This window comes from Elgaria multicarinata, chromosome 4 (assembly GCF_023053635.1).
Source record: "Elgaria multicarinata webbii isolate HBS135686 ecotype San Diego chromosome 4, rElgMul1.1.pri, whole genome shotgun sequence".
NCBI lineage: Eukaryota > Metazoa > Chordata > Lepidosauria > Squamata > Anguidae > Elgaria > Elgaria multicarinata.
In genome coordinates, this window is record NC_086174.1 from 96,926,483 (window position 1) to 96,952,938 (window position 26,456).

Consider the following 26,456-nt stretch of genomic DNA (forward strand, 5'->3'; position numbering starts at 1 on the left):
GAGAAGGGTGTGCTAGGCAAGGCCTTCTGTGTGTGGTCGGTGCCGTCGCAGTTACACAATTAAAACAAATGAAACAACACTCTAAAAGAGTACACCAAAAGCAGCAGAATCTATTAAAGAACATAATCAACTAATTTAAAAGACTGGGGGGAGCTTTCTTTGTGCTAAAATGAGAATTTAGGTGCTGCCTGTTGTAAATCACAGGAGTTGCAAGATAAGCAGCAGCTAGAATCGTCATTATGCCAAACGTATCCATCAGAAGCGAAGGTAAACAATACTAGATTCAGGAACACAGAAGAACAGTCAAGGTCTTTCCAGTGTCAGTTATAGTCCAAGCAAAGTCAGGGAGCTGGCAGGAATGCTACTGGCACAGAGCACCAAGAACAACAATTGCTTCCAGCAAACATACATCATTGGGCTGCAGTTAGCTTCTGCCTGCTCATGTGATGGGCCCAAACACTCTCAGGCTCAGCTGTTCAGCCTTCCTCCTCTATTTCAAATGGAGGCACAACACCACAACACCACCCTGAGAAGAACATTCTAAAGGTAGCCTTGAGAGTGTTTGGCTGGGATCCGTTCTGACTTTTGTTCTGACTTTTTTGTTCTGACTTTATACTTTATACTGTTAGTTTTACCCTACCCAGTGCCTGTTTACCCTACCCTGTGCCTGTTTGCATTCTCTTCCCCTCCTTATTGTTTTATTATGATTTTATTAGAATGTAAGCCTATGCGGCAGGGTCTTGCTATTTACTGTTTTACTCTGTACAGCACCATGTACATTGATGGTGCTATATAAATAATAATAATAATAATAATAATAATAATAATAATAATAATAACCCGTGCTCACGTTGGGAGTACCCAACTAGGTCTGGGGGCTGGATGTGTAGGGGTGCAGTCATACAGCAACATTTTATAAATGACAACTGTTAAGATAACCATTACCGTCTGTACTTTTTTGCTTTTCAATTCCTTCTGACATCGCTCCCCTACCCACCCACCCCACATATGTATATAGATCTGCCAATTTGAGGTTAACACTATGCATCTGATGATGTAGACCAGGTCCATGAGAGCTTATGCCAGAATAAATTCATTATTCTTTAAGACCCTTTGTTGCAAATGAAAGAGGCCTCCCCCCACCCCACCCCGGAACCATTTGTCACAGGAGCACCTTATTTGAAGAATTTACTGAACGTTTAGGGTACTTTTAAATACCTTGATTCCAAGTTGATAAGGTATTTAAAGGTTAAACCAATGAACACCTTTGTTTGAATTCTTGTAAACCTTTCTTGCACCGGTGCAACCTCCACACCCATTTTCTTGGGGAAGGTGATGGAAGGAGGAAGTGGCGACAAGGTTACCCCATATAACACCATGCAGACTGAAGAAGGGAACCCTCCATGTGCCTAAACACAAAAGCACTGCTAGTTGGAAGACTGTAATGTGTTTTGGTGCCTTCCCACCTAATTTGTTTTACCCCATATAGCAGTCTTCTCCAACCTTTAGATATTTTGGGCTACAATTTCCATCATCCCCAGCCAGCCATGCCAATGGTTAGGGTTGATGGTAGTCCAAAACATCTGGTGGGTGCAAGTTTGGGGACGCTGTCATTAAATTATGAACACAGCACATTTTCCCACTGGGGATCCTACAACTAGCACCCCCAAGAACAGTTGTTGTTGTTGTTTACAATAATTAAGTACCACTCAATTATCTAATACAGATTCCAGAGTGATGAACATAGGTATAAACAATAAAAGAAAGAAGATTAAAAGCAAATTAAAATTGTTCAGTTTAAAAACAAAGGAACCAGAGAAACAGTGGCTGGTCAATTCAGGAAGGCTTCTCGAGTTGTTTTCAGGAGGTGCCAGAAGCAGCCTAGTGTTGGCGCCTGGCTGACCTCCATCGGCAGAGAGTTCCACAGAGAAGGGGCCACTGCACTAAAGGCTCTTCTCTTGGTGGATTCCAATCAGGCCACTGGTCTATGTGGAACCACCAGGAGCATGCCCTTTAATGACCTCAATGATTGGGCAGGATGGTAAGGGAAAAGACGGTCTCTCAGGTATCCTGGGCCCAAGTTGTTCAGGGCTTTGTATACTAGTACCAAAACCTTAAACCTGACCTGGTAGCTGATTGGTAGCCGGTGCAATTCCCTTAGGAAAGGAGTTACATGCTGAAAAGAGGCAGCTCCCAACATCAGTAGAGCTGCTGCATTCTGCACTAGCTCTAGCTTCTGGAGCAGTCTTAACGGCAGCCCCACATTGCAGTAATCCAGTTTTGAGTTACTAATGCCTGTACCACTGTGGTCAAGCTACCCCTGTCCAGAATATATAAGGATGCTCCCCTTCTCTGGCCTCTGCTGCAGCAACATCCCCCAGGTAGGTTGTGTGGCTTTGGGGGAAATGGAAGGGGGTATTGGTGGGAGGGCAGGTTGGGGATGTTTGAACTAAAGAGAAAGCCCTAAAGACTTTTTGAGGTACTGTTGGAACACTCAGAAAGCCCTGCCTAAGCTGCTTCTGCTTTCCTCTAGCTGCTTCAGGTGAATTACTGTCAACGTTGAGCTGATAACTGTAAGATAGTTTCATTGTAATTTGAGATTTCATTCAAACCAAGAAAGCTCTAAGTCAAAAAGGAAACAAAGAAGTTAAATGGATATGCGTGCAATGATTTAATAGTGTTATAGACATGGATCTCAACATCCTTTGTCTAGTACTGTAAACTTTACAAAACGGCTGCCTGCTATTTTAGATAGTGATACTACAAAATTCCAACTCCAAACTGGATTTCAGGCTAGGTTTACATGTTCTGGCTGAGGCAGATCAATTTCCAGATCAGAACTAGAACCTGCTGATTTCCAGAGAGTTCCAGATTTGGGCTGTCACATAGGCTTACATTCTAATAAAATCATAATAAAACAATAAGAAAGGGAAGGGAATGCCTCAAACAGGCACAAGGGACAATAAAAGTAACGGTGCAAAAGTGAGATCAAAGTCAAGTTCTAAAAGCTGTAGAAAAAAGAAAAGTTTTCAACTATAGTCCAGGAATACATTATGAGGCCTACAGAATTCAATTCCACACTGGTTGTGCCTAGACATTTCCTGGCGTTCCCAGTAGGACCTATCAAGGACACGATGAATTCTGAGCAGTATAGCAGTTTTCTGGACAGAACCAAGAAATCCAGGACAGTTAGCAATCTTAATAAATGATTAAGAATGTTGATGTCTTGTGCCAGTAAACAAGAGGCATAAATGGTCTTATTCAGCAAAAAAAAAAAAAAAAATGTTTTGGATTTATTGGACTCCACAACACCTTTTCAATAAGGGTTTGTCTAACATGCACAATTTGGAGATGTAATGCATCTAATGCTTAACATATATTTTGGCAATGCCCCATAGATGCCCCTTTTGGGGAGGAGGTCATTATAAGGATGAACTTTGTACTGAAACAATCTATAACGTGAAACAATGTGCATGTCCTCCTAAATTACCTACTGGCTTCTTGAAAGTTAATACATGGTCAGTGCAGATGGATCTTCAGAGCCCTTATGACAGCCAAAAGACTTATACTATCACATTGGAAGGACAAATCCACACCTCCCATAATGCAATGGATTGAGGACCTTATAACATTATCAACTTTTGAATGGGTGTTATATAGACACAACTTTGTATTCCTTTTGGCGCCTCCTGAAAATGTCATTGTTCTAGGAAGCCTTTCCTTAATAACCAGCCACGTTTCAAGGTTCACTTTTCATCTTGCTTCTTTTAAAAATCTATTTTAAGGTGTTTTGTTGTTTTTATTTTACTTTATCTCATACACTGCTCCAAAATTTTGAATGGGGAATGGTATATAAATATTGTAAATAAATAAATAAAATGACAGCTGCATGCGCCCTGGGTTAAATAGCCTCACCATATTAAATAGCCAATGGTTGTCTGTTGTGTCATGCGAGCAGCCCCACTGTAAACATTGATTAGGAGATATCAATTATTTTTAGAAACTGTACTAGCTTTTTATCCCAGCCTTTATGATATATTAACATACCAGTGTTTAAAGCAGACCTGTGCTTAGGGACATGATTGTACTTAGGGACATGGAAACACTATTTTACCACCTGTTTTTGTCTTCTAAGGCCATAGCTGGACGGGGAGAAATCTTGGGGCGATCCCCAGGATTGTCCCTGTGCATTCACATGATGCACAGGGGATCCCAGGATCAGGGAAGGATGATCCCTCCCTTTCCCCGGGACCTCACCCTACCCTTTGAGCCTGGTTTTTCCTTACCTTCCTTTACACCCTTACCTTCTGCGCACAAGCGCTTGTGCGCATCTTCCCCTTTAAGAAAACAAAAACAAAATGGTGGGTGCAACGCCTCTCCCTCTGAGTTCATTGCACGCAGCGTGTGAACAGAAGGGGAGATCTCGCAATAAAAATATCGCGAGATCTTCACCCCTCCATCCCGCTAGACCAGGTACGTCTAGCTAAGGCCTAAGTGTGCCACAGCTTAGGTAAGACCTATGCTTTGGCAAAGGTCATTATAAGTCAACAAGCCTTCACCAATAAACACATGTGGTATAAACAGTGTGGTATTTTATTTATTAGCATTCAGAAAGGAAACAATGGATTCCAGAAGACAACAAACATCCAATAAGGTTCAAATTTCCAAATGATGTATGAATAGTGAGTTTCCCACTTCTGGTTTAAATTCTTCTAGAATAAATGTTTGCTCTTCCAAAGTCTTGTCTATGTTTCAAATACAACTTTAATAAGCATTTATGAAGAAAAATTACTTCTGAAATTACTGCTAAATTGCCAATCACAGAAGGTCTATTGTGCCTCACAGTAGTTGGCACTGACAGTGATTACTGGGATTTCATATTTTCATTTAACATTAAGAAACAATCTGGATCTTTATATTATGTTGTGCTATAAAGCTACTGCTTGCTCAGTTCTGGCAGTTAGTTACTTTAGCTTGCCATAATAAGATATAGAGATAAACAAAAAAAGTAAGATCAAACTCAACACTGTCAAACTGTCACCAAAATCAACGGAACTGAACTATCTGCCCTGCTTTGTTTCCTGGCCAGTGCCAAACGTACCTCATGAGATTGTCTTGCATGCATCAGTACAATGGTATGGCAGGGAAGGAAGCTTTCTCGGATGCTGAACCTCAAGCTACAGGTAGCTACAAAAGCCTGTGAAGGTTTTAAAACTAAGCTAGTAAGTTGCTAGATTGAGATCTACTGTTGATTTGCAGTAGATCGGAAAGGGTTCCTGTCTGTTGTCCAGCAGCGACAACTGGAAAGCATTTTCAAATGCTGAAAAAGAGTGCTTAGGGGAAAACCAGGAGTGGATTTTGTGTGGAATGAAATTTGTGAGCTTGATTCTGGTAGTGATCACAAATTTCTGGCCTAAACATGTGCACAAAGTCACCCTGATGCTTAATTTTTAGTGCACCTGCCTACCCCACTGTTTTATACCTGGGCCCTGGTTGATGGATCTCAGGGCTCTAGGGAAAACAAAGTAGATCTCACAAGTCTGAAGTCTGCCCACCTCCATTTTAGAAGAGACTAATGTATGACACACATCTACTGTCTGGTATTGCATATGGGGTCCTTTCAATGATATATTTATCTTGGAAGATGGCCCAATTTGGCTCAGACTGATTTGGAGGCCACCTCCTTCAACTCAGCTACCAAATCTAAGCTGAGATACATAATTTTATTTATTGGCATTTAAAATATTTTAAGGCTGCTGTTAAGGGTAAAAACCCACTCAGGATAGTGAGTCTTTGTGCCTTCCATTGCCTATAGTGCATATTTAGAGAAACTAAGGCCGTTGCTAGACGGGGCTGTAGCGCGCGTTACATACCGTCGTCGTCTTTACAGATCCACATGACGTTCACCGAGATCTGTGTTCATCCTGTGGTGAAACCTCTGTTTTCCCGTGTTTTATGAAACGGCTTTAAGCGTGGCTTTTTCTGTCGGCGCATGCTAATTTGGATACGGGAGGCGGAGGTGTGGGACAAAATGAGGTCAGTGCAGTTTCCGGTGAGGTCAGCCTGGTCAGGAAAAGGTGTGCTAAGGGGAGTGGTCAGTGGTTTTGGCCAAACCTCCTCCGCCGTTTGTGCCCCATGCGCAGCTGTGGCAGCGGCGCGGTGCAGCGGCTTTTTTTTTTAACCAAACGGGTCCACTTTGCACATGAACGGAGGACCGAAAAAGTGTCTGTTGAGTGGTTGGGGTGTGTGTGGTGGTTGTGTGGGTTATGTGCAGCTCGGTACCTCTGTGTGGGTCACTTTTCGGGAAGGCGGGCATCCAACTGTAATGGGAAGTTGGTGACCCGTCACGGTGGGCAGCCACAGGTACCGTCCTAATGCCGGTGGTTTACACAGCGCGGAAGATGTAAAGGCGAGCGGGGAATGATAGGCATGGTAGAGGCACGCAGGGCTGTGTGCCTATTGGTGTGGGTACGCGGCAGCTGGCTGTAAGGGGGCAACAAGCGAGGGTGGGCGGCCATCTTCCATCAGCCACGCAGCGGCAGGTGGAAGGTCAGGGAAGCATCAGCCCAGTGGGGAGGGGGACCTGCCCTGGGGCCCCTTTGCACTATGTGAATACACTCCCCTATCCTACCGACTGCATTTGCTGGGGGGGGGGGAGTGACGGCGGCAGGCTGCTGATGCCAGTTTTGGACCTCCGCTGGTGCGGAAACTGATGACCCCCCCCCTTTCTGCTAACAATGCCAATGAGCAGGGTTTGCCCTTCGGGGTAGACTCAGGAAGACCAGACGTCGTGCAGTTTGAATGCATTTTATTGAATACATGTGGTGCAAAGGGCGTTGGGATGGGGGGGAAGGGCACAGGGCCAGTCATCGCCAGCAAAACTCAGAGGCCTGATGGGATGTGTAGGTGCAGAGTGCCCATACAGACGGCTGTCCTCGGATCACAGTATGCCTGTCATCACCCGGGAAAGCAGATGGCAGCATCCCTGCCTTGTCAATGTTGCCGCTCAACAATGCCACTCGTTCCCATCCTCCTGCCACCGCTGGCCACGCCCCCTGTGGGTCATCCCCCAATCCCAACTAGCTCCCCTGTGCCCAGCCTGAGGGGGGGGGCAGCATGGAACAACAGCAGCAGCGCATTCTAGCTAGTAGTTCACTGGAGAAAGTGACCCATCTTGGCCAGGATACAGAAACAAACAAAACTTATACAATCAGCAATGATATAAGTTTATCCATTCTTCTCATTAGCATCTTCCTATAGGATTTATTCACTTATTTTTCTCCCCTGTCATGTTCAGGTTGCTAACAAAGGCAGCTCACCCAGGCCCCCCACTCCATTCTTTTCAAACCCCTGCTTTAAAATAGCCCTATTCAGGCATTCAACCTAACAAGTAGGCAAACATATGAACTGGGAGTGGAACCATGTTGAATAGGCCCTCCCCCTAGCATCCACACATTGAATGCAAACTTCTGCAGTGAAGCTCCCCTCTTTACAGATGTTCACAGATACTGATAGAAGTGGTTATATGAAATGTACACAACATTGGGGGTGGGGCTAATCAGCATGGCCCCATTCCTGGATCATGCGTTTGCCTACCTTGTTAAGTTGAACACACAAATAGGGATAATGATCCATACCCATTTTAAAATAATGTCAACACATCTTAACATCAGCTCATCTGTATGTTTTTCTCCTTTCACACTGAGCATACAAGACATAAGGCAGGGGCTCTATGCTACCTCCAGTATCAGAAGCGTTAAGCTGATGTTCACCAGTTGCTGAGGAAAATGGATGGGAGGGTGCTACACTCATGTGGTGCTTTTCGGTTTCCTGTCAACAGTTCATCAGCCACTGTGTAAACAGAATGCTGGACTAGGTGGATCTGATCCAGCATTGCTTTTCTTATGTTCTCATGTTCTTATGAAGAGTGATTGTGTGAACCTGGCTCTCGCAGAGTGAAGAAATGTAGTAACCATGAGCTACCATCACCATTGGGGCAAACCAAAAAGGGAAATAACTGCAGTTCTTCAAACTAGAAACTGCAGTTGAAGGGAAGCTTGACACAACGCACCAGGAGCAAGCTCTGTAACCTTCTGTGATTATGCTCACAGATTCCATACTCAGAACTACTTCACAAGTTGCGCAAGTGAATAAGGAAGTCAGAATGACTTGAGCTTACCACTCTTTGCTTCCAGGATTCATGCACAGTTGCTCATAGTAAGTCACTGGAGTGGAGAATGCTTGTGTGTGCATGTGCGTGTGTGCGCCCATGTGGGGACTATTTACTAGATGCCATTGTCAGTTGTTACTCTTACGTATTTTTCTGTGATCTGAGAATCTAACTTTGAAAACAACATGAGAAAATCAAATGTATAAGAGACTGCTAAGTACATAAACACTAACAAAGGCAAGATGGGAAGGTCCTATAGTAAACATATTTGTCTCAGGAATAAAATATAATTACCTAACTTTATTTTACATTTCCTGATCTTATTGTGATTAGGTTAGACTTGCACAAATTTTGATCCAGGAAGCTGAATGCGGGCCATCAACCAGTAACATTTTGAAGATATATTGGAAACAGAAGATAAATATGATAACATTCGCTACCTGGATAATTCTAATGCTAGAAATATCTGCCTTGTACACTATGACACACAATGTAGCTTCAGAACTGCCTTAGTGTGTTAAAACAACCAAGAAAGCCAAAGATCAAATATGTCCCAGTTTTTAGGAAGAAGATCGATGAATTTCTTGGACATTCAAAGGACGACAGCACAGATTCATTATATTAAAATATAAAACCCATTTTCATTTGGAATAAAAGGCTGAATTTGAGTCAGGCAAGGAGGGCTGAGACAAAGCATCCACTCTTCTCCTGAATAATGGAAGTCAACAAAAATGTGCAGCCAAACGCAATGCGTACTTACTCGAAAGTAAATGGGATTTAAGTGGGCATAGGACTGCAGATTTACAGAATAATCCTCTGCATATTTACTCAGAACTAAATCCTACTATGTTTAATGGAGATTACTCTTTAGAAAGTGTGTTTAGGACTACAGCTTTAAAATGAAACTTTACTCCAAAAAAGCTGTCTGTCTGCTTCCCAAGGAATTTCTATATATCTTACTTTTGCAAACCTGCCAGACTGTGACATCTTAAAAGGCTTTAGATGACCAAAGGGGCTTTTAGACCAGCTAATACAGTGCACTGGAACAGTAAGTAATCTTTTTCCACAAATGATTGTAAAAGGCCTACCTTAAAAAAGGTCATCGTTGCTCCATCTTCAACTGCTCCGTATTCTATCTTTGTTTGCTTCGCTAAATCATCTGCCGAATCAATAGGGGATTCCATGCGCTCCACTGTCAGAAAGGCGGCTAGATTAGCAGTGTACGAGGAAATGATGATAAGTGTGAAAAACCACCAAATGCCTCCCACTATCCTGGTGGAGAGGGCTTTGGGCATGAGCTCGGAACCTAATGAAAACCAGGGGAAACAGATGAATCTGGCGTATAAACAGTAAATCTTAATGTTAAAATTCAGCTCTTTTTTCGTTTTGTTTTTGGCACGAGGTGAAAATGGAATCACTGACCAACATAAATAAATGAATAAATAAAGCTACAAGCTTAATTATTGCTTATACAGACACACAACTGAAATGAAAAATAAAAACAAATTATACTGAAAGGAATTTTTTTTTCTTTTTAAGGAAAACTGAGTTTGTGAGACCCAAAATATAGCAATGGGAGACCCAAAGCAAGGTTTGGCTCTGATCTCGGGTCATAACCAGATAGTTTAAATGGGTTTTCAATAAAGTGACAATGAAAAACAAAATGAGAAAGAAGAGATTTGAGCTGTATGCTAAAAACAAACAGTGATCCTGAGCCTCCCAGTTAAAACTTGCAGCAGCTCTTCAAAGCATTTATGAACCACTCATTTAAGCAGCTCATAAAATGGTTTGTCTTCCATAGCAAGTAAGCTGTTGCCCCAAACTCTGGCAACAAAAAGAATTGAGGAAAATGTATCAGGAAAAACCAGATACAAAGAGTAATACAACAAACCTGAAAATGTAATGCAGCCTTTTTTTAAAAAAAGAAAAAGAAAAGAAAAGCTTATCATACTGAAGCTATACGTAGCAAAGCCAATGGTAAAATGAAGCATCTCCCATCTCTATACTTTCGCTCAACAGTTTACAGTAAATAGGGGTGGCTAAGCCACATATTTCAATTACTTGAGCAGCTATAAAAATATTATTCTTATGCCTAAATCAGACCAAGACAGACTATAAATGTATTGCTGGAGTTGCCTGCTCATGGCCTTAAAAATGGAGGGGGCTTTAAACATTCGTTAGTAATATACATAATTATAAATTTAGAGTCTAATGATTAAGGCTAATTTTGAGCCTAATCATACAAGTGGTAGCACAGAACCTCCTTTTGTGCGTCATCCTTAAAAGCAATCATGTTTCAATTTCTCTTGATTTGCAAAAATATAAATGTAAGTTGGCATGCATGAAATTTTTAAGAATGGAAAATTGAATAATTTAATTAACAAATAGTGGCAAGGCAAATAGAGATATCTTTCTACAATGCGCAAAAGAATGTTGCAACAAGGCACATATGCAACAAAGTATTTTAAAAGACATATATCTGCAGTGTCATTATGATAAAGTATTAGAAATTGAGGTCGATTAGCAAGGGATTTCCCCCCTCCTTTTTGTTTTACTAGGGTAAAATGGAATGAAGGCAAGATGGACTATTTTATTCCTGATTAATTATACTGTTTATATTGCAGCAATTAGGAACTGGTCCAGCAAGGTAACACATCTTCCAGTGAATGAAGCTTATGTCAAACTCAACATCAATTACAGAACAGATGTTTTTAAAAAAAGAATAAGAAGAAAGGAAAGAAGGAAGGGGGGGGGAGAAAAAAAAAGAAAGAAAAAAAGAAGTGGTATCATAACTGGACTATTTGATCCAAAACAGCCCATCTTCCCCTGCAGTTCATCTTACCCTTGCTGTTTCAAACAAAAAAAGCTGACAGACTTGGACATGACAGCCAACTCCAGCGCCAGACTTTGCCTAGAATTCTGCAAGGAAAGAAGTAGAAAAGTACCTTTCGGATGTAGTCGCTCCTAGGCCCTGTCAGTCAGACACTTAAGACACTATAACACTAATATTGCCAAATAAGCCCAACAGCTTTGACTGTTTCCTTAAGAATCTACACTTAGGAAAGTCAGACAAGACTTGGAAGAAAAGAACAGTAGAAAATATTTGCCATAGTTGCCCCAATTACCACAAGTTCATATCTTACCCAAGGATTTAAAGAGCCTGCCACCAAAGCCTGTAAAACAGAGCCTGGTTAGGGGCTGACTGTCATGTACCCAAGGTAACGTCATGTCCAGCACTATATCCCACAATTTCCTGGGAGCAAAGGGAGCGGGCAAGGAATGTATGAGTTTCCTCTATCATGTAGCCTCCAGCATTCATGGGAATGAATGGAAATGATGATAAGACTATTAGTGTAGATCAGTAACTATTATAGCTTTTATGGGACCTTTTTATTTAGAGATTTTCCCCTGGAATATTGCATCAACTCAGACCAACTAGGGAACTCAATACGCATCTCCTACATTTCACCCAATATACTACGAAATGATTTCTTATGGACGCATATCAGGAAAGCCCAGATTTTTACCATTTGTTGGGCAGGGGTCAAGGAACTATACAACTAGTTATGGGTGTCCAAAGGTTCTTTGGGCTACTGTTTTCCAAACTGAAGCCCTGCCTCTTTCTCTGCTCCCCACCACCACCAATGCCACATGGCAAACAACTGTAAAGCTATGAGGACATTGAAAAAGAGAGTTCTGGTGTACAAAATTTTTAAAAAGTCAAAAATGCTATTATGGCATGCCTAAAGAAACTTGTTTGATCCTAGTCCACACTGAAACATTTATAGTTCAAGTCCTAAGACTTGCATCAACTTGCTTCTGCTTAGGTTGAGAAGTACCAACTGTTGAGTTGGTACAACACTACAACCCACACTATTAAACTGATCATTCGATAGGAACGTTCCAGAATGAGATATGAAGTCCTGATTGTATTCAATTCACATAGGAGCTAGCATTGTTCTCTCTACACAAAATGGTTTGGTTCACACATGATAACAAACCATGGTTTGCTACTATGTGAATGAACCCTGAGTTCATGTACACTCTTCTGTCCCCCATCCCCTTTTGAGCCGGGTGCATAATCTGTGTTTATGGGTTATCTATGCTTTGCACATTTGACCTGCTCAAATGTAGTGTCGTATTACTGTTTGCTATAAGTGGGAAGTGAGTGATGAAACAGAGTATGTGAAGGTAGGAAGGAAAGGATATGGACAAGCACAGGTTCAAGTCACATAGCACCAAATTGTGATTTGGCATTACATCGAATCTGGTAAATGGAGTTCTGAAGTGAACTTGAGCTTTTTGGAGGGAGGAATGTCATGAACATCCAGCTGGGTTCACGAGGGCAGTGGAACACCCCGTGTGCCTGGCCCTTGTGGACCCAACTGAGCATGGCTAAAGCAAGGGCAGACCCCCTGAGCATTCACAAACTCCCCCAAGTGCTTGGCTGTGAGTCCGCCCTGGCTTCCAGGAACGTGCCCTTTGCCCCCTTTCCCCCACTGTGTTAATGGTGGCCACCATTAACACAGCGGAGGGAATTATGCACTTCCTTGAGGCTTCATAAAGCGCGCTTCCACCTCTGCTCCAATGAGAGCCTTAAAGGTTCCTTTAACACAAGGATAAAGGTTTACCCTTGTGTCAATAGGGACTTTAAGGGCTCTAATAAAGCACAGGAGGGAAAGTGCACTTTCCGGAGCCTCCAGAAAATGTGCATTTCCCCACCCACCCCGGCTATGCTAATGGTGGCTGCCATTAGCATGGCTGTAGAAATTGTGCACTTTCCAGAGGCTATGGAAAGTATTTTTTTAATCCCCCCTGCTCCAATCAGGACCTTAAAGTCTTTCTTAACGCAAGGTACACTTACATTAAGAGGGCCTTTAAGGGGCAGGAGAAGTGGGGCAGGAAAGTGGCACCATTAATGTAGTGGTCCAGCACCGAGCAGGCACTGAGCGCTTGCAAACCTTGTGAGTGCATGGCAGGGGCTTGCAAGGTCGAGCACTCCCCAAGTTTGCACGCCTCTACCTGGTGGAAATGAAAATGGCATGGCTTTATGTCCTTATGGGCCTTGGGGCTCCATGACAATTCTTGTGAATACCTCCTTGTTCATGGTTTGTTCAGTCACTGCATAGTTGTCCTTTCTTGGGGATAGCAAACCTAGATGTTTTTTCTATCCCCACAGCAAAAACTACTGATCAGTACTGTTTAGGTAAAATATAATTACATTTCAAATTCAGAATATAGTGGGAAATGGCTGAACTGGACTCCTTCCCATCTAAGCTGCCCTATCCCTGTGATTATTTCTAGAAATATGTTTTGCAGATAGTTTTGTATTAATTATTCAATATTTATTTTATTTATATTTAGGGGGTTTTTTTTAAGTAAAAGGACTCATTTATTTATAGAAACATGAAAGGAGATTTGCCATCACATAATACATCTGGTTCTTCCATCTGTTGGGTATTGACCTAGATAATAATTTGAGTATTGCTTCTGATGGCTATCTTTTATCTACAAAGGGTACCAATATATATCACTGAGATATAGGCTGCAATGGGAATAAATTCCACTGAACTCAATGGAACTTACTTTTGAATAGACATGGACTTTTAAGAATAAAAAAACGCAGACTGCATAGGACACACCAGGCATGCCTGATCCAGTCAGAGGTAAGCATTTCTAAATACCATTAATTTGAATGGAAGACTTAAGCATGTGTAACTCTTTTCCATTCAAATGAATCAGATTTAATAGTGCACATCTCTGATGGGATCAAGCTCATCATTGATTATAGTTATTATGGGTCTCCATGTACCAATGACTTTAGAAACATGGAGCATCCAGAGTAGCTTACGAAAGCTCTAATGATTTATTAAAGTTGCGCTAGCTTCCTACTTCTGGACAGTTATGTCAATATGTTCCAACTCCTACATTTTCCCTATGACATTCTGTCAAGTGCATTAATTACTTTTCCAAAAGGAAATGCAGTTCTCCCCCACAAGATACCCAGAGACACATGTCCTGCTTCTGCACTGATGGTTGCTGAAAATAAATGCTGGGTTTTAGCACCTACTTCCTTAAAGCTGCCAGCTTCTCTTAAAATCTGTTCTTTAAAAAATAGCAAAAGAGGAGGACAAATTTCTTGGGTATTCCATTGAAATATGGATGACATCTAGTATAGACAAGTAACCGCATTGGCAGCATGAAGACTAATGCCTTTTAAAAGGATTAATGTGAAGAATTACATCTCAAGATTACACTGCCCTCCATTTATACATGACAACGTATTACACAGGGGCGGGGGGAAGCCTGCTATTTTCCACAGACTTCATTAGGCTAAGGCTTATATTGACCATCTTGTAAATCAAAGAAAATGGGCAAAATGAGCTTAGAGAGTTGCACTGTAAAACCTATTTTAAAAACCCATTGGTTCATTATTGGTTATTCTCTGGTTATAATTTTAGCAGTCATTGTTTTTATTTTAATAAATAACAATTTTATTTGCATGCACTGTACAGCATGCGCTACATCAGCAATATCTGCCCTGCCAAGTGCAGTTGCTCATTCATTAATCCTCCTTTTAAGGAATCACAAACATAACTTAGTTGAAACAATTTTTGCAAACTGGGATGGCATTTAGAAACATGCAATAAATGGCATTGTTTCAGAACTAAATATGGGGGGTGGAGGTCTACATCAAAAGTAGACCATAGTAGAGAGAGAAGGGAAGTTATTGTGCTTTCAACTCTTGCTTTACATGTACCCATATTTGGAGTTACAGCAAAACTCCCTGAGAACACAGATGTTTGGATTTGTGTTGGTTTGCTAAGGACTCTTTTCTGAAAGTGAGATTGAACTGTATAAATGTGTTAATGTATAAAGCTGGTTTATGGTTACATGCACAGAGGCACCCATGCAAACTGTTTGTGCCAGAGAAAGAGAGATAACTATAACCCCCAGCAAAAAGTGGGACATGGCGCCCAAGAGAAAGAGCAGGCTGAATCGTATACCTTGCTGCATGAGAGCTCCAACTCCAAACCAGAAACTATTTAGCAAGGTAAAATTGTTTTCCACCACGTCTGAGTCGGGGTTGCAAGGGTGTGGATTATACCACTCATAGGGACTAAACCTGTGGTAATTGACAGGGAAAAAAAGGGACATATTTAACAAGCAGTGAGCAGAAAGTCTATCCAGCAAATTTGCTGCAAAAGAAACAGAAAAACAAGAAAAGTTAAATAGAAAACAGAGAAAGAAAGTCTTCACAATGCAACTGCATTATATTACTGACAGAAGGCATTACAAGAAAAAAATACCAGTGCTGAAGACCCCCTATCTTCGTGAATGTGTTCGCACAGTAACATAGTGAGAAATGAGATGGAGCCAGCAGGTGTTGCCCAAACCTCACAGTCAGGGACTCAGCATCACTCAGACCCTCAGCAAATATCACATCATGTAGCTCTTAGGCATGTTGACACACACATAAAGAAAAGGGGGCTATTAAAATATGGTAATTAACAAGAAAGTAATTACAGTTTAAAATTAATTAAGACTTTACACAAAGGCTTTCAGATAATGATCATGGAAGGAAAACTGTTAAAGATAAATGTGTTAATAGGGTGGCATGAGTCTAGTAAAATAGCATTTGCAAGTTAAAAACAGAATTGTTTATTAAAGCAAACCTTAAAGGTGCAATCCTATGGATGTTTAGACAGACAAAATGCCCTGCAATCCCTGTGCCCTGAAAGTATGTGAGGGTTCAGCTGCTAGATTAGACAGGCTTTGTCTAAAGACTCAAGAGTACTCAACACTCCACAAGTCTACATTTAGGACTGTCACTGGACTGAGTTCAAAATCATTCCAAACAGAATCCTGATTTCTTTCTGCCTCCCTTGCATTTGCTGATTCTAGAAAAGTCTTTAGCTAGTTAATGGGCAATTTAAAGTGTACATGCATTTCCAAGACATAATGCAAACTAACATGCAAATTCATTGATCCTTGGAACCAATATTGACAGCATAATGTGTGATATTTACATCACTGATCGCTTCTTGTATGAAATCTGAAATTCCAAATTATGGATAAAACATGCAAACATGTCTACGCATTTAAGTTATTGTTGTCTTCATATAGAAACTCACTTAAGGAAACAAGTTTCACTGAACTAAAATGGGATTTCCCAGTTAAATGACTTTGAGATCAACATGTTTGATATGCATAGCTCTCTGTTCCCTTCTTTTCCACTATATTTTATAGCTTAACACCACTGTGGTGCCACATAATTATTATTATTTTTAATTAATAAAACACACATAAAATCACCTCAGGCATGCAGTTGGATGATAGATTAATTTACTTGGAAATCAAGTCTTTTAAAATTTTGCACTGTTTCTGACTCTCATGGGTAATACCTATCACACATTAGCAAAAGAAAATACGGAGCATAGTACACGATGGACCATCACAATAATTAAAGACTCATAGGAGTTTACGGGCTAAATTCATGATAGTGTATTTTTTATATATAATTCCTCAGATCTTTAAAGCCACTCTGTTACAAACCAAATTGGAATATGCACCCCATTATGATTGTATTAAGTAAAAAACCTATCATGTAATTAAAGCTATCTGAATAATGTTTGTCACTTCAGAGAATGCAATTTTCTTTCCAATAATCTTTTTAACACATTAAAATTCAGAAGATCAAACAATCCATTTTTATCCTCTTAATACAATGATAGAACACCTCCTGTCTTAAAAGCTTGTGCTTGAGAAACAAAGAAATGTTTCATTTGGTTCTCAAAAGTAAAACTGACATGCTGCTCAGAAAAGGTTGATTGGGTTATAATTAAGTATTTTGACCTTATTTCATGTACAGCCTTCCAAGAAATCTAGGCATTTTTTTTACTTCTTTTGTTGTGTGTTCGTATAACAAGAAACTTTTTTCCAATTTATTTTGTGTCTGATGTACTGCATTACTTGTGTTTAAACTGCAGCATATACACAACTTTGTCATCTCATTTCTTTCAGAGACAAAAATGTAAACCTGCCATAATTTTTGTTTCACCTATTTTGTTGAAAAGATCAGCCTTGATATGTTTTAGGCACTTCATGATCAATGGAAACCATTTTATATCTCACTATCTTGGACATACTACAGAGATCTCTTACAAATTGAGTAAATGTAACTACACTTATTTCCCTTAATTTACCATTTCATCATCTGACCATATTTTAATGAGAATGAAATATATCTTCTAGGAGGTTTTTTAAAAAACCAATACACCCACATCAGTGCAAGGCATGCTCCACAAATTCCCACTGGCTGCACCTCCTGGAAAGCCTTTGAAGCGATGCCATGTCATGTTGCTCCCAAGGCATTCTGGGAACTGCAGCAAGTGGGAAGTTGTGCAGAGAACGTTATGCTACTCTTCTTTTAAATGACAAGGAAAAAATGTGAAAAAGTCTTAGTCACCTCGTCAGGTTAAATATGGTACATAAGAACATGCACACACAGGCTAGAGCTACACTCATGCTTTTTATCAGTATTGAACACAGATAATTGTTGGGGCACATTATGCATTCCATATAGCAGTTTTCTAGTGTTATTTTCCTCTCTTTATTCCATAAAGAGAGATGCCATTGCATGTGCTACAAGGTATAAATGCACAAGGGAGATATAGCATCACCATGATGGGATCATAACGATATGATATGAGGTGCAGGTCTGGCCACACACACTGAAAATTTCAACAATTCTGCCCCCCCCCGCCCCACACACAATAATAGGGAAGGGCGAACTTACGATGTTCAAGATTTATGAACAGACACACATACACCAGCCTGCCATCTCACAAAATGTGAAATTAAAAACACCTGAGAATTATTATATTTACCCAGTTTAGCCTGTGTAGTATTAAGTACATTAGACTAGACATAAAATAATTGGCATGGAACACCTAACATTCTTTTTTAAAAAATAAAAAATAAAACTACAACTACAACTATCAGCTTTTGGTAGCTTTTGATCCCCAAAAATGAAGCATACAAATTGAAAAAAGTAAGCTGACTCTATAAAGAATAGCTACTATACTAGCATCACAAACCAAGGAAGAATTATGCTGACAACCCCAAACTGAAGTTTACTGAGATACAATCTCATCTGTTGGATGTGTGAGAAAGTTTTATAGCAAGTCACAGAAAATGTTGAAGATAGCTCTCTACTTCCAGGAAAGGATAAAATTGATTTTGGATGCACATTCGTTTGTTTCCTATCAAGATTTTAAAAAAGGAAAGGAAAGAAAACCGGGGGAGTAGTAGTAAAGAAAAATAAGGCTTTTTCTTATGGGGCTGAATACTCAGAAGAAAAAAGGCTGGATGGAAACACTTTGATAAATCACTACTTAACAAACTCTCAGAAACAGCTAGGATACTTAGCTGGAAATTTACTGAAGAAGGAATGTGTCTTGCAGGAGAATAAGAGTATCTGAAGCCTGCAGAAGGAGATAGAGCACGCTAAAACACTCCAGAGAAAGAAACATGCCTTCTATAAATCTTGTGAAAGTTACAATTTGTTTTAGAGATGGTAGATTCACTGCTACTGTAGATAACAGGCATGAGGAAAGAGTGGTAGAGAACCCCAAAAGAAAATATGAAGGACAATCATATGCTCCAGCTAAGAGTAAATGCTTATCAGGAGTATGCTTTTTTCCATGAAGGTGGGGTTTTGCCAATTATCATATGACAAGACACAAGATTGGGCTACATATATGTGGGATGTGACAAGCATGCCAAGTACACAAGTTTGGCAAGCTTTTTAATATCAGAAGTGATTATTTATTCTATTTATTGATAATATTTATATACCGCTCCCCATTCAAAATTTCAGAGATATACAAGATCTCCTCAGATCCCCAAATGTATAAGTTTCTCTGGACAGCTCAGTTTCATGTGAAATGTTTGAGGTAATTCCTGAAAACAAAAACAAACAAAAAAAGAACTGCCTCAATATCACCTTAGCTCTGAAAGGAATTGGGGCACATGTGGAGTCCAGGTTTGACCAATTCATCCAGACAAAAATTGTTATAATAGAGCAAAGCAACAACAAGAACGAAACTGGGTGAGTCCAGGAATCTACTGCGGATCAGCATAAAAATAAATGATGCTTTACCAGGATATAAGAGCAGATCCATATTGGACGGCAGGATCCGGACGAGCTACGTTTTACCACTGACCAGTAGCTTGGATACAGCAGTGTAGATCTAATCTGTCATAGTGTTTTGTTATTTCCAAGTTTAGAAGGGAAAAATAGTCTCTTCCTTCCCAGGGGGTAAAGGAAAGTGTGAGAAGGAAGGTAAATGAGATGGTTCCTTGTGTCATCCCGTATCTTGCTTTTTTAGACTAGTCTTGAAGGACCCTACCAGAATTCGCTGATAGCAGCAGCTGCTGGTGTGGAACTAAAGAGATTCCCTGTCCACCTTCTACCTGCTCATGGCACCAACATTCTGTGCTTTCCTTCCTCATTACTGAGGATAATCATTTTGCCATTGTCAAGGGGACCGCTGCAATATTTTATCATTTAACTAGGCAAACATCACATGGCTAATGCATACAAACTTAGATGGACACCTGAAACAGTTGGCTGCTGAGATGATCTCTTGCCCTGGACCAAGAATGCTTGGGTGGAGGCATCAAGCGGTATCCCGTACTGCTGCTGTGCCTCCACTAGTTCCATTGCACCCACTGGAATTTGCAGATGCATGTTGTGTTAACATGTCAAAGGGGTCAGGTGGGAGCTGTCCTACAGGAGACTGTTCTGCCCTCACCATAGCCCTGTCCCCAGATGTCTTCCAAGATGATATTTTGTATATTATATTCTATAATAATGTTTTCAATATTATTGTATGGAGTGGAGGCTAGGATACTTATGAAAAACAATCTGAATAAAATCAATCTTTTGAAATATGGTTATGTTGAAGATATGTTGAAGATACCATGGACTGACTGAATAACAAATGAGGATGTACTACATAGGGTAAACAAACCAACAGAATTAATAAATACAGTCAAAAGAAGAAAATTGCAGTATCTTGGTCATATTATTCAAGGAGAAAAATACACCATTCTCCAACTTATTATACTAGGGAAAATTGAAGAAAAAATATCAGTGGAAAGAAGACCAACATCATGGCTAAAGAACTTGAGGGAATAGGATAGTTGTACTTCTATATAATTATTTAGGGCAGTGGTGTCAAAAATAAAAAATAGCTGTAATGATAGCTAGGAGAAGGCACCCTAAGAAGAAGAAGAATATTCTACCAATAATAACAAATACACCTAAGTAAAAAATAAGTGTCGTTGGACTAAGAGCATCATCAGATGGGTGGATTTGTGTGTTTCCCTACCATTGATATGGCCTCCCACAATAGCAACAGTCTCTTTACATGGGGCGAGAAAGAGGAAGCAGCAATGACCACATGGCCCATTCAGGGGCCTTCTATATCACACTGCTTTTCCTGCACACAGCAGGAAATCGCAGTACATTCCATTTTTAAAAAAAAATGGATTAAAAGGGGTCTATTTTGTAATGGAAAATGAGCAGAAGGCATCAAAGGCGTGCAGGAGGTAGACGCTGTCATCTAAAGGACGCATGAACATCTGTAAGTGGGCAGTAGTGAGTGTGCGATTAAATGCTCATCCAATGAACCCCTTAATCTTCAGATTGTCAACGTTTATACCTGTATATCCTTCACTTAAACATGCTTTGAGCTATGTCTCATAAACAGTACAGAGTGTTCGTGCATGCATCATGTCACAAGAACATGCAAGGTGCAAAAATGAAAAGGCCACCTTTTTGTGAAAATGTTTTCCCTAAAATCAAATCCGTCTTAACAACACAGATGTTTGAAAGCATTTTTTTTAAAAAAAAATGAAATATGTTTGTAGAGCCTTTTCCATCCACTTTACTTAATCAAAGCCTTAAAATTTTCTAATCAAAATAGCTGCTCTAGTGGTGACAGATCCCGCCTACATACAAATTAGAACTGATCTCTAAAAAATGGATTGATTTAAAATTAGTGAAGGTTCCAGGTTCCTGCATACTTCTGATATTGTTTCTAGTTGACAGACCACGAGGCTTCGAGAACCTCAAGATGAAAACCAGGACCCCAATTCAGCTTTATTACATTTTTGCATGTTATTGCATTATTTTATAAAACACTTACAGCATCAGCTGGGGCTATCTAAAATAATGTATCAATAAACTACTTATCAATAAGCAATCCACTCAATATAATCCCTGTCCTGTTTTACCAAAAAGAGAAGAAAATCAGGCAGAACTGTGAAAAAGCAGGCGTGTTTAGTTGAAGAATTACCTTGTGATTAGAGCAGCGTGCCACTCTGTGACATCAAGCTACCTTCTTGTTTACACTAACCTTGCTTACAAAAAAGACGGGGGGAAACCCCACTCCCAAACACTGCTGGGCTTCAAGCTACAGGGTACTGTAAACTAATTATAACATGTCTATCATACACATACATAACTGCATGGGAGCAATTTCATATTCAACTAGCCTAGAGTGGTAAACTGTACAGTGACATTCACCCATCAAGTCTTCTGATTTAAACTACTGTATTAACTATTTTGAACACCCTTTTGCCTTTTGATTTGGAGGAGACGGATATAAGGATAAAATATACGAGATAAAGATGAGAATAAACACAAAATGGGTGTCCAGTATCTAATAAGAACAGAGTTGGACACTAGCAATTTGATGATTATTTAAAGGTTGTAATCCATAGCTCAATCATTCCCAGAAACACAACAGGACTGCTTTAACGCAAAGGCACTGTGGGTGACGCCTAAACATCATTAATATATTTTGTGGCAGTGTTTGCCTTTTTGCACTCTGTGACACTGTGGCTGATATAAAGGATATCTAGTTATACAGAGAGGTGAAATAAGCCATTTCATCTTCTTCCTTAACAAGCTCCAGTGCTGAGCATCTGGAGGCAGCAGCTGAGGTCCATGCCGTAAGTAGAGACCCGCTACCAACCCTTGGATTCTCCTGTCCCTGCTCTTCCTAGAGTGGCAGGCTTGGCACTGCATAGCAGTAGTTCCAAAGTGTTAAATTGTGTAAAACTATATAATACTATACGTGTTTTCTAGAAAAAAGTATATATTTCCTAGGGGAAAAAGAATGTATTTCCTAGGAGAAAAGATTCCAAGAAAAAATATGTATAAATATTTCGTAAAATAAATAATGTAATTTATTTCTACTGCTTAAATAATTATGGCTATTTCTGGCCCCTAGCGGGGAGTGGGGGAAGCCCTCAAACAGAGGTTCAATACTGGAGGGCCAAACTAAACATTACATCTAATATATAGATGGTTCTTTTTTCTTATTCACAAATAAGCACAGAGGCCTAATCCAGAATGGGACCCTAGAATGGGGGTTCAGGTTTGATTTAATCCTTCGCCCCACACTGTCTCCCAATCCATATCGGCTCCCACTCCACACTTGTAACTTGCATAGGAGAAATGCCCCCATTTGCCTGTAGATGTGGGGCAGGCAATGGAGATCAGAACCAGAGCACTGAGAAAGGGTTAAAGCTCCCCATTCCCCACCCATATATTACGATCTTCAGATGAGTTCTTCTCTGAATAGAATACTACTTCAGTGTTTTATATGGGATTATGTGTTTTGCTGCATTATTTTTATTGTATGGTATTGCATTTTTATTGTAACTGTATGATGTCCTGGAATCCATGTGGAGTGGCTTGTGGGGGTTGGGGAAAGACACTCATTAGGGCACCAAGTTGGATCAGGTTCCTCATACTTGCTTTTATGTAAGAAAAAAGCACACCTAGCTGCATGCTATTTATTAAAGGTAAGGTGCAGCTTTACCCCAGGAGGAGTTCACACGAATGAGCCTGCTTGTTCTTGAGGCCACGTGGGTTAGCCTTACCCACCACTAGAACAATGTACCATATCCCTGATGAACTTCCATTGGATATTCATGCTAAAGAGTATTCTGTAAATACAGATGTACACACAGAGAACTTCTATACTTGCAGAGGGACGCCACCCAATCAGGAACCCCGCCTATGTTACTATAAAACATAGGTATAATCAAATGCTTTATTGCATTATATTTGAAACAGTAGAAATAGTAACAGGTAAGTGAGTGCATTAAGTTTTTTTTAACAGCAGAAGAGACCCCCAACTTCATAACAGTCATACTGAGAACTAGCTGTTAAACGGGTGCTCAAAAAAAGGAAGTTACAAAAATGCAAAGGAAGATTGTGCTGAAGAACCATAAAATTATGTTCATAAAGTTATCCCGTAACTGATTTTTTTAGGCAAAACATAAAACTTGTGATCATCTGAGATACTGCTGAAGAGCTATTGTTGGTATCAGCTGAAAGCTTAAATCATGAACTCTTTGGATGACTTATTATTTGCTGCACAAAGAAGTCTCAGCTCTTGCTAATTCAGAAACACCTTCCAATCATTACTACCACGACTTAGAAAGACATTCCATATTCTTCCTATATTTGATGCCCTATATTCTTCTTATATTCTATGTTGCATTTCATTAATGCAAAGTGCATTTCATAAATTTCTGTAGTGAGTATTTAATCTCCAGTCACACCTGGAGTCTTAGACTGATTCCATCCAAAACAGAAGTGTCAAATTACATCAAGTACTTCCAGATGCAAATCTGTACAAAAGAGGAATGTGGACAAGGTCAAGATAAGCAACTGAGCTCCTGTTTGGAGGACCTCATTCACTGCATCCATTTCAAACAAGCCACATGTATTCTAAACTGAACCCACATCCATTGGCCCATGCCTATGAGTAATATAAGGGGTCTCTAATGGCTTATGTAGATGCTGTGATGTTGCTATCACACAAGGTGAGATGAAGGAGGCTTACAAAATTCTTTCCATCTGGATTGTGAGGTTCCAAGTCCTGTTCAAGAAATGGAGCTAGTTGAACCATTTGCTTGATCGTGGCTTGGTCTAGCAAAGTGCTTTGCCAAGTCTGTCCCTAGATTTTGGCCTTCTAGCTTTCCAAAAATGTTGATCTGAGCTATACTTCAAGAATGCACACATTTAAAGATATAAAAAAAATTAAAACAATGTGTTTCCTGATGTTATTATTTGAAGGGGTTTATTATTTATTTTATTTTATTTTTCTGTTGTGTGAGAATGCTAGTAGTGCATTCCTGTAGAAAGAAGAAAAATGTGAACATTTAAATATAAAAATCCAGTTGAGGCTTCGAAGGGTTTCAATTTTTCCAATGTTGTTTTTATGTTGCACTTCTGCAGAAAGAAAAAAAATACATGTTTCTTTGCCTATGCACTTACTTATGAAAGGGTTTAACCTGTTAACTACATTCCTAACATCTCCTTACTTGCCAAAAACTACTTGGAGCAGAACTCAAGGTACAACTGAACTGTGGACAAATAATGGAGAGAATCTGCCAATCTCAAAAATACTTTCAAATCCTGCTGACTGTAGAAGGAGAGATCTAAGCTTATGCTTAACTCTCCTTCTGAAATCAGTGGGACTTGAAAGTTGGATAGGTGCCCATAGTACTGTGTTGTAAAGCAAGGTATCCAGCTTCTTCTCCAATCTTAGTTTTTAAGAAGCTCAAGATTAAATTCAAATTCAGTGGTGAAATTCAATGGGGTCTGCCTGCCAATCAATTCACCCTCTCTCCTGTAACCTCCTTGTGCCTCCAAAATGTGCCCCAGAGGGTTGTGGGGCGCTCTGGAGAAGATCTGGAGAGGCCCAGGAGGCTCAGGGGAGAGAAGAATGAGGGAAAGTCCACCGGCACAACAATGGCTAAGCCAAAAATAATTGATAATGGGAAATTTAAATTTGGATACTTTAACGAAAATTTACATTGCAAACAGACAATGGCTTCTTGCTCTCTCCTCTCTTGAAAAATAGTACCTGCTGTATAATATATTATAGGGAACTTTGTTGTCAGAATCACCCTTCAGCAAAATCCAGCTCTCTGGGGAAAGACAAGAAAGACAAGGTTTGGATCTGCTTCCTCCCCATGGGAGTCCAAGATGAGCAAATTCATCGTGATTTTTTAAAAAGTAATAAGCATGTCTTAACTGAAAATAATGATTACCTAATCTTGTATAAATATTCAGTAACCCACTATGCTTAATGCATCTAATGCAAAAAAGCAAAACATAGAGAGAGAACATTTCCTAAAACCACAGATGCATATTTAAACAGGGCCTACTATTTCTAAATCTAGATGTATTAACTTCTTTAAAAATGCAGAACTTTTGAACAATGATATAAGGAGGAAATGATTTATTCACAAACACACTTCCAAGAGAGACACCTGCTTTGAAATTTCTGGTTTCACGGTATAGATGAGAAGTAGAGGTTTTCAAAAGTAGCATGCATAAATGTTCTCCATACAATTGTTTTAGATGTGGGAATTATTTATAGGACCACTTCTGTGACTTACAAAATGTGGAGAGCTGAACACAGTTCTAGCATTATCCAAGGGACAAACAAAATTGTCCAATATTTTCTCTGCTCCAATTAATTATTATTGATCCCTGACAAACTAACTTTTTTTTTTTTACTACTTTGTCTTTCCTGGAATTATATCAGGAGACAAAAGCAAATGTTCTTCTACATTGTTTCCTACTGTTAAAGAACATTGTTTCTACTGCTACATATAGTAGGGGTGTGCATCAGAACAGGAGAAATACAGAATCTGGACAATTCGTATAGATGCAGGATTAATAAAAAATGCAGCAAAGGTCCTCTGAATTGCTCTGAAATGAATCTGGATCCTCCTGAAACTTTATCAGCAATTTGGAGAGACACAGAGGTACAGTGTGTCTTCAAAAATTGATATGTCCCCGATGTTCTCCATATCTTAAGGAAAAGGACAGTGTGGGGAAGGGAGAGGAGGAAGTGTAGTTTTGGAAACTCTAGTTTCCAAGCATGGAATTGCTTTACTAGGCTTTCTTTTTCACTTCCAAGCTCAATGCTTTGGGGAGGGATGTAGAGGCTGCTCCTGCACTTTCACAGCATTTTGTTATAGTGTGGTGTATCAGAGGCCTTAGCTAGACCTACCTTTTGTTCCAGGGTAGAGGAGGGGAGATCTCGCATTGGGATTAACGCGAGATCTCTGCCCCATTTACATGTAAGGTGCGATGACCTCAGGAAGAGAGGCATCACACGCCCGCCATTTTTTTTTTAAAAAAAGAGGAAGTAGCGCATGAATGCTTGTGCGCTTAAGGTAA

General features: G+C 40.0%; 1 protein-coding gene across 1 annotated transcript in view; it reads right to left on the reverse strand.

Annotated features, from left to right (window-relative positions):
- GRIK2 (glutamate ionotropic receptor kainate type subunit 2) overlaps positions 1–26,456 on the reverse strand; it is a 531,656-nt gene that overhangs the window by 122,437 nt on the left and 382,763 nt on the right. Inside the window, exons 12-13 of the mRNA XM_063124850.1 lie at positions 15,178–15,296; positions 9,259–9,476 (exon numbers count right to left, since the gene is read on the reverse strand). Of these exons, the coding sequence (XP_062980920.1) occupies positions 9,259–9,476; positions 15,178–15,296 (337 nt within the window). The remainder of the gene's footprint in view (positions 1–9,258; positions 9,477–15,177; positions 15,297–26,456) is intronic.